Here is a 9889-nt window from a genome sequence, read left to right on the forward strand (position 1 = left end):
CCTTGCTGTTGTTTCCTATCTGGTGAGGGAATAATGTGTAGCAGGCACATGTGGCTTAATCTTCTCCTAACCGCACACATTATCACATACACAACAGTTGCTTCACAGTTGCTTGATACCGGTAACATTTCCTCCCTTATAAAATGTGAAGGAGGAACACAGTCAGCTTTTTTAAAGAGGAAACTGGGGCTTTGTTTGGTGTGGGCTGGGGCTGAGGGGCTGGATGCTCAATAGAGGGCACCACAGCACAGGCTGTCATCCGTCTCTCAGCTCCTTGGGTTTTTCCCTTGCTCTCGTGAGCTGTTGTAAATGGGCAGAGTGAATTTGTTGAAAACAAAATCGGAGTGTTAACCTTCCACACACATTCAAGTATGCATCTGTCATTGTATTAGGTTACAGTAGATACAGGAAATCTTTAGTTAGGATTAAGTTGTACTGTTCAGCCATATGTTGTTTTTCTCCAGCAGAACAGTGTATAATATACATAATAAAATCATGGTGAAGAAAACCAGATTTTGGACGTTGTCCAAATAACAAAAAACACACGCTTTTTTCTTTTGTAAATATTTTTGCCATAACACAGGAAAAGAGAAATATTTCTCATATAGTATCCAGCATTTCCTCAAAAATGACATTATTTCTTCTTCTTGTGATGTTTTTCAGTCTTGCTTCTTTAAAGGTCTAGAGATCACAAGCATTTACTGAAAGCTTACAAACAAAGATTCACATGCCTGTGAATAAAAAATTATTTTATTATCTCTAATTCTAATGTAGAGCCTTATCTTGCAGCCCCCTTAATCACATAAGTAGTCATTATGCATGTGAGCAATCTGGCCAAGAGGAGTGAAATCTCTGACAAGTAATGACTGCTGATGGGATCAAGACTTGCAGGGTTTAGCCTTTGGTTCTTGCAGGCGTGCATAGAAGGTCTGTTGTTCCCGTCAGCGTGCTCAGTCAGTTCATAGGAATGATGACCGTGAGCCGTGACTCTCCAGGAGTGCTGATTTCCATCACTGTGAGCACAGCCCTGCCTGCTCTGGCTGCAGTGAAAGTGCAGAAGCAGCGCTGGGAGCTCTCCCTGCTGTGTCGAGACTGCGCACGCGTCCGGCTTCCGTGAACACATCCGAGTATTAATGTTGTGACGCTCCTCCCTTCCTCCTGCCTTTTTAATTTGTTAGGTGGTGGTTTGTAATTTTCATTTTTTAAGTCCTCGAAGCCAAGTCTAGTTTTTAAATGTCAAGCCCTTCACACAGTGAGCCCCCAGGACAGCAAAAGCCCCCAGAGAGGAACTGCTATACCAGCACTAAATACTACTAGTACCATCTGGTGACAAATGTGTGGGTATTTCCTTGAAGAAAGAGTATCTTGAACAGGAAAGCCTAACACTTATAGGTAGTGCAGAATTTATTTTACATTTTGGTTGCTTGAAGCTTGCAATTAAAAAGCAATCTTACCTGTTGGTTCAGAGGGGGGTGGGAAAAGTAGCAGTTTTTTTTTAATTAAGAGAAAACAGAAATTCTTCAAGGGTACAACCAGGTAAAAGGTATTTGTATATCTGCTTTCAGGATGGTTTTAAATGACTTGCAAAATGCATTGAGTGTTTGGTCTCAGTGTGAGCACATAGTGAATACACACATATACATATATGAGTGTGGGTGTGATTTAGCTTTATGAACATTTTGCCATTTCTGCACCTTGGTTTCTCTTCACTCCCTTTACCTCCAGATGGCACTATGAAGCAGAAAAGAAAATTACTGTGAAATAATGAGTCCAATGTAAAGTAAAATTGGAAATTGAATTATAGCTGCAGAAAAAGGACAGTAGCCTTGAGGTCCTGATCAGTCTGTACTCTTATCACTTTTGTTTGCTGTTCCATGTGTTAGGTTACTGCTGAGTTAATAACAGTGCTCTAGCAGTTCAAGGCTTAGCAGAATTGTACTGGACATGAAATAAAGCTAAAATGAATTTGTGTCCAATATCATTGACATTAGTGCTCATTACTTCTCTGGTGTAATGCCTCAAACCATCTAAAATCAATTTTAAAGATTACCCGTTATTTTATAAAGAAAATAAAATACATTTCAAACAGCAACAGAGCTGTAAGTGTAGTGTAATCTCATGAACAGTTAGTTACTTGTGTTTTCACTGGTTGGCAGGAAACTTTTGAAGGTACAGCAAGAGGAAAATCTGGGAAACTAAATGCCATTCACAGAATTTAATGACTTGGCTTTTTGCTGTGTTCCTTGGCATTAGACACGCAAATGTTAGAATTGCAGAAATGTGCATCTCCTCACTGCCTGGGAAAAACAGTAACTGTGGTTACTCTACAGGAAACTCCAGCACATTATTTTTCTTTTGTTTTTCTTCTTTTTGTTGTTTTTTTTTTTTTTTCTTTTTAAGAGCAGTAGAATATTTACTCTGCCACTTGCATAAACTATAAAAGTGGATTTATTGTTTGGAATGATACCTCTTCTTTTTGTTGCAATGTTTGTCTTTGTTTGGAATGTGCGTTTATCAAGAGTCAAGGCTGAAATCCTCTTTTAGTGGCTGCTGAATGATGGCTTTTCAAACTGTAATCATGAAGCTGTTGCTGTCAAGGTGTGTGGACCTGTAAATTCTGTTTTGAATCATTTTTACACAGCCTTTGCTGGATTTTAGACTACAAAGAAGTTTTTCTGTCTATGAATACATTACCCACATTGATTTTATAGACGTATATTTGCTATTAAAATTGTGAGAGCTTATATTGGATTAAAAAGGCTTTCTCTGTGTGTGAAAAGTGTGCTTATTTTGAACTTCAGCAAAATGTGGTCGTTCTGAGGCTCAATTTCACCCACACCTGGTAGATCATTAGAGTTGTTGGAGACATTTCCTCATTGGAAGGTGTCAGAGTTAGAGTTGTTTTGTTGAGACTGCGTGTTCACCTAGGCAAGTGAAATGTGCATGCACACAAGTATCTTGTGGTTTCATGTAGATATCTCTTACTACTTATTTTAATTTGACAGATTTTTATGGGCTTGAATGAAGCCAGAAATCCTTTTGTGTGTTTATTAAATGTTATTGTAATCTTGGCTGCTTTAGTGAACAGTTTTCAGAACGTATTTGTGTTTAAAACGTTACAGTCCAAACACACCATTAATCTTATTCAAGAGAAGGAACTAATCAGTTACACTTTTCATTTTAGTCAGAGTACCTTTAAAATGCAATATTTCTTTCTGCTCTTACTAGTTCTTACATTAATGTCATCTCTTGTTTCCTGTTGCACAGCAATGACTTTTTTTGGTAAAAACTGTAGCCTAAACGGGTATAAATAAGTAAGTATTGAGCCTGAGTAGCTTTGAGATGTTTAAAGATATTTTAATAATATTCTGTGGAGCATTCTTTGGCGTGGTCATAGCCTCTGATGTCTTTATTACACGAGTAAAACAATAGACACAAATTGCAGAAGTTTGTTGTTAATCATTCTAGGATTTGTATAGTAAAGAATTCCTTCTTTAAAGATATGTTGAAGAAAAGTTGCATATCTTTTATTTAAAAATAGAGATGATGATCCTCAATTCTCAGGCCTTGGAAAAGTCTCTCTACAACTTTCTGTGTTACTGGAATGTATTGTATTTTGTTTTCTTTCATGTGTTTTAAGTAAATACTCTGTGCTAAATTTATTTGGATGCTTAATTTAAAATATATATGAACCAAATTTTAAAACCTATTTTTGAAAATAATAGATGGAATTAAATAAAAGTTAAGAGGCCCTGAAAACTATCTGCAAGTAAATTAAAACCAGCATAACAGTGTAAATAATTTTGGCTAGTGTTGGCTCAGATGTTGACAGGTATTCCAAAGTCCTGATGTTGCACGTATATGAAGTCTGTTCTGCCTACGCACTGTCTCTCTACACACTTCTTTACTCCACCAAACAAATCGGTGACTTGTCATTTTTATAAAAGCTTGGCTAACAAAAAAAAAGAGAGAGACCAAATTTTTGTAAGAGTATATGCCTCCAACTGCCTAAAAATCATTAATTGATCCATGTGGTAATAGCAGATGGTTAAATGGAAGAAATGTCCTTGAAGTTATTCTAATAGCAGATGTGCCTAACTATTAGCTTCATGTTTTTACTCACCTAAAATTCCAAATAATGTAATAAGAAAGTAACACGCACCTAATCATTTTAATATGTTCATTGCCTTCTGTTACTGATTTAGGATTCATCTGAAAACTTTAAAAGCAGGGCATCATTTAGAATTTGTTCTAGGGAAACACTTTAGAATATATATATATATATTATATGAGTGTGTGCAGGTTATATATAAACATTTGCCTTTTTTTCCTTTTCCAGGATCCTACAAGATGCATTATTGCTCTCAGATAGTAGGCTTCACCTCTTCCTACAGACTCAGCTAAGCCCAGAGGACATGGAGGCCTGTGTGTCTGGACAGACCAAATACTCTGTTGCTGATGCCATTCTCAGTTTCGCCTCTCTGAACAGACGTTTTCCTATAGAAGATGAAGAGGAAAAACAAGGAAAAAACGATGCAGACTCTGATTCAGAGAGGTGATTTCTGTATATCCTTACTTTCTGAGATTATATATCCATACATACACATGCACATGCTTCACTTTTTTGTTGATGTAATACTAAGATAATGAAAAAATTAATTGACTGAGATTTTATTGAGCTGTGACAGCTCATCATAGAAGTCTTCACACACACCTCCACACTGAATTAATGAATGCAGTAGAAATTCAATTATCTGCATTCTGATTATGTGAATTTCATTTAGTCAGACTTGAATTATTCGCGTTTAAATTATCTTGCTAAAAAAAATATCCAACTGCACTCCAAATGGCTAATTAAAAGTCCAAATTTCCTGTCTCTCTTTGTGACTGGAGATAATTAAAGTTCTCCTCTGTTACTCAGGCTTTGAGTGTGTTGTGAAAACCAATTTCCTCCTTTTATTTTTTTTTTCTCCTCCCCCCCTCTCCCCTTTTCTGCAGTTCATCCTCCGGGCTCGGACCTAGTGATGACAGCATTTCATGTGGATGTAAAGCAAGCCCCGCTTCTGAAGAATCATGAAAAATCATTCCTGTATTGCTACCTTAAGGACAGTACAGAGCAGTTTCTGCTTTGTTTACTGGTTATGTGTGTACCACACAAGCAGGGCTGTCTGGTAACATGAATCTGAAAGACCCATTGTTAATGCAACCATATGTCCTTACAAAATACTCAAAACAGGCCTATCTTTTTGGTGATTTTTTTTTTAATGTATCTTGGTGAAGGTCTATATTTATGTTTTTGTGACTATTAAAATCTCAGTATTGGGTAAGTCATGCTCTTCTGACATATGTGGCAGTTAAAATAATTCCTTCAGTGAGTGCGTGTCTCAGATTTAAAAAATAAAGATAACTTAATTCCTCATCTTAAAAGTTGGTATATCATATCAAACATATTCAAAGCATCTTTTAGTAATTTGCATCAGAGAAGTTTCATCTTTAGAAGTCATTTGACATCGGTGATGAAATTACACACCCCACCAAGGTACTCACTTTTTAAAGTAGCTCAGCAACATCAGCAAAACAACATTGGTACAAACTATATGCTGCTGACAATTTGAGATATAAATACATCTTCCTCTGGTCCTTCTGTAATGTTTATGGAAAGATTGGTTTTATCATGCATAAGTACTGAAGGCAAAAATTCTTGAGCATGGTTGCTTAGAAGTTTAGAAATATAAATAAAAATTACATCATTTCTAGGCTTGCTGGAGATTCTCAGCTCCCAAGGAATTATGGATACTCATTCCCAGTGAAAATCCTGGATGAGGTCCATCGAAACCAATGGCTGAATTTTGCACTGACCTCGCTAGGGCCAGGATTTCACCCAACATGTTTAACTTTAGGCATCTATATTTGAAGGTGCTGGTAGAGGTGTTTTGGTTCAGCAGCAGAGTGGGGAGTATCTCCCTCTGTGAATGATGATAATCACATAGCTGTAACACCCTGCATGGATGTGGCCCTCTCCACTCTCCGTGAGTTACAGGAGCTGCTGATTTCATTGTGGCTGTAGTTACCACGTTGGAATATTGACTTTATTCACAAACAAAAGGCAGGCTTGAACACAACTTCTTAACCACCAACACTTATTTTGATTAAACGTCAGTTTTGCTCTTTATTGTTCACAGCAGCTGCGTAGTGTCTTGTCCCAGATCCTGTCAAAGGAGTATGTTTCACTGTGGTGTTGTATTTATATTTGACATTTAACTGCTATTAAAAAGAGCTAGGGGGTCTGATCACCCTAGCAAAGCTCCTATTAACTTCAGTGCGGTAGTTACCGGCCTAGAAATGGATGTAAATACATGGCCCCCTTTTTTTTCTTTTTCTTTTCTTTTTAAAGAAAACTGTGGTTACTTTCAAAGAAGGAGCATTTTAAACATGTGAATTACAGAAACAACAGATTATTAAATAGACAGCTAGTAAGGGGTAGCATAAACATGTGTGGGCATGTTTTTTTTCTTTTAAAGCATCCAGCTGGGAATCTGTGTAATTTTAGAAACAGGTTTTAGTAGCCTGGGAATAACATCTCTTAGGTAACTACTTTAAGCCACTGTATTTTGTTGATGGTAGCACTTTGTAAGATAAATATCCGTGTATCTTTTTGCTCGGTCTTACTGAATTGCACAAATGTATCTATTCACCGTCTCAGCTTCTATGTGAGTTAGCAGCAACGCTATTTTTAATGTAAAAGTGATAATGCTTAACTAAAGCAACAAGTTATCACTAAAAGCAGCTTAAAAACAGCTGTTACTGGCAGTAACTTTCAGAGATTTTCATTATTTGATTTTTTTTTCTATATTATTTTTAAGATAGCACATTACAAAAAAATTGTTTAGCAAATTTATTTAAAAGGTGGGAAGAATTTAAAAAGGAAAACTGGAATAATGTTGAGAAGAATATTACCATTTTTATTTAAGACAATGTAGTTTTTCTTTTGTTTTAAAAGATTGAGCTAAACTCTTAAAGCACTTTACAGTTCTGGCTTACTAACACATCCTCAGTACCTGACAAAAATTACAGAAACACAAGGTTTGGAGAGCCTTTGTGGCTAATTGCATTTTTTAATTCTAGGAGCTTATCAGTACACCAGCAAGTGTTTTCCAAATGAAGATGTTTCTGAAATAAATGTTTGTTTTCTAATAGCTCTATTGTTATTCTCTTATTTTCTTTGTCATTCTGTTAAAAAAATCTAAGACTACTATAACTTTCTTCTGAACTTTGACAGAAATTTGTTCAAATATTTATCTTTTGAATGTTGTTTGTGTAGCTACTGTTACTAGAATTTTTCTTCGTAATGGGGGAGGGAAAGTACTCCATGCTCTCTAGTATGTCTCCTTCATGTATCAGCTGTATATAATCACATATAAAGGCTTTAAGTATTTTGTTTCATAAGAACATTAAATGTAGCTTTTACAAATGTAAATGTTAAACAAAAAATAATTTTAATGCCTTTTTTTACTTTAATGATTTGGTAATTTTTCAGCACTATGACACACAGTTTGATCAGTTGTCACTGGTACTTTGATTCTCATTTTTTTAGTTTTGAACAATGCTGACATTTCCTGCTAGCTTTTTTTAAAAACAGGATAATACCTAATTTATAAATTAGAAGTAGTAATCAGATTACATTATATCTAATTGCAATAATTCTGCATTCAAAAGCTTTTTTCCCTCTTTCGCTTATAGCTTTACATCCTCATTTTTATGATGATTTCTTAAAAGCTTTTAAGTAATTAAATAAAACAAGTTACTACTTTCTAGCTCATGTTTAAACCTGACAGTGAGGTTTCCTTTATTTCAATATCAATATCCTAATCACTTTATGACTTACCACATGTAATTTATTCTTCAGTTATTTTTGTAATATGTGTATATATACATAAATATATGTATACATATATATATAGTATATATATGTGTAGATATATATACACACTGTGTATACACACACACACTCTGCTGTGTTTGGGTTTCCACTTTACATTTTTTACAAAAAGAACAGCAAAGAAACTCCACAAAGATGGTGTATTTGGAGTGCAAATTGTTGCTTATATTGCAATGTATTTCTATGAGCACGGAAGGAAATTTACACTCTAAATCCCACACTGTAGAACAGTGCATACTTCGGTGTCCATGTATTTTTTTGACAGGTGACATAATGAATTTGTTTTCCAGATTAATATTTAAATTTTACATAATTACTATGAATTATTGAAACAAAAACTGTTTGTGACTTGCTCTGTTATACACGGTATGGATAAGAAGAATAAACCTTGTATGGTCCTGTGTTGTTTCCCTATAATTGCAGGACTAGGCTCAGGGCTAAGAACCGGGGGCTTTACTTTTCTTCCCTAGCTTTTATGAGGTAGCAAAAATGTAAAGAATAATTTCCAGTCTCGGGCTGATTGTTTTCACGAAAGGCCTAAACGCTTTAGGAAATGATTACAATTATTCTCTCCTTCGGTGTTAAAAATGCACCATAACGGGTTAAGTCGCTTCTTTGCCTTCTGGAACAAAACCTCCTTATAAATTAATTCAAATGGCCTTGTAAAACAGAAATCGAATTGCGGCCTTCGGGCTCGCTTTTGGGCTAGCGGGGCGCCCGTGGATGCTCGGCGGCCGCGGCCGTGGGTGCGTGTGCGCCCGCCGGAGCGGCTCGGCAGCGCCCACGGGGCTCCGCAGCCCTACGAGCGGCCGGGAGGACTTGAAAAAGGGGGACAGGGGAAAAAAGAACAAAACAACCAACGCGGGGAAAAAGGGAAAAGGACGGCAGCATCCCGGATCGCGCTCCCCGCTGCGCCCCGGCCCGGCCCTTCCTCGCACCCTGCCCTGCCCTGCCCCGGGGCCGCGGAGCGGAGCGCGGCCAGAGCCTTACCTGGCGCCGCCGCGCTCTCCGCCCCGCTCCGCCCCGCGCCCGCTGCTCAGGGAGCGGGGCCGCCCAGCCTTCATCCGGTAACTCGTGGCAACCGCAGCCCATGGCAACGGCGGAGGGGGAGCCGGGGCGGGGGCGGCCACAGCGCTGCCGCAGCGCTCCCGGCCTCCCTCCTTCCCTCCCTCCTTCCCTCCTTCCCTGCCTCCCTCCTTCCCTGCCGCCCCCGCGGAAGGAGGGGCCGCGCCCGCTCCGCGCCCGCCGCCGGCCGCCAGGGGGCGCTGTGCGCCAGCAGGAGCCGCCGCCGGGCGGGGCCAGGGCGGAGCGGGCGCGGCCCCGCGCCGGGAGCGCGCTCCGCGGGCGCGGCTCTCCGCGGGGGCTGCCCAGCGTTTCTGGGTCATTTCTGCGTTTTCCTGCTCTCCACCGGTTCCCCCCATCCCTGAGCTCCTCCCGCAGCCGCGGAGCTCCGCAGCCGGGCGAAACAGGGAGGCGCTCACCGCGCCGGGGAGGGGCGCAGTCGGCGTGGCGGGGGCATCACCTGCCGCCCCACGGGAAAGCCCCCGCCGCCCTCCGTGCACCGACCCCCACAGCTCCGCCCTATTTTGAAAGCACATGCTACTATTGATTAATTAATTTATTTATATTTTTATACAAAGGCAATTGGGACCCCGCGCAGAGCCCAGGTGTGACATTTGCCGGTCTCGGTGGCAGGCAGGCTGCTTTAAATGGAGGCCTTTCTGTGGAACAGCGAGAGCCAAAAGGCCTTGTGTCACCCGGTTATGTAAGACACAATCACGCCTCAAAATGCACAATGAATCGGGAAGGATTTATGTAATTAATTGACCAGTCTTAACCTGTTATCGTGATGTAAGGAATTTGGAACTCATTAATTTGGGCCCTGACAGATTTCATATTAGAGCTGGCAAATATGGATTGAGCCTCTTATTCTTGTAGCAGCTGGAATTT

General features: G+C 39.5%; 1 protein-coding gene across 7 annotated transcripts in view; it reads left to right on the top strand.

Annotated features, from left to right (window-relative positions):
- Window positions 1-7196, top strand: part of SNX10 (sorting nexin 10) — a 35454-nt gene extending 28258 nt beyond the window's left edge. For all 7 annotated transcript variants that reach the window (XM_071429240.1, XM_071429245.1, XM_071429241.1 and 4 more), the window contains 2 exons: window positions 4340-4555; window positions 4999-7196. In XM_071429240.1, coding sequence (XP_071285341.1) covers window positions 4340-4555; window positions 4999-5077 — 295 coding nt within the window. In that variant the 3' untranslated portion in view covers window positions 5078-7196. The remainder of the gene's footprint in view (window positions 1-4339; window positions 4556-4998) is intronic.
- Window positions 7197-9889: the final 2693 nt, after the last annotated feature.

Source organism: Agelaius tricolor, unplaced genomic scaffold, assembly GCF_023055355.1.
Source record: "Agelaius tricolor isolate 1412-34295 unplaced genomic scaffold, bAgeTri1.0.p SCAF_6, whole genome shotgun sequence".
In the NCBI taxonomy this organism is placed as follows: domain Eukaryota; kingdom Metazoa; phylum Chordata; class Aves; order Passeriformes; family Icteridae; genus Agelaius; species Agelaius tricolor.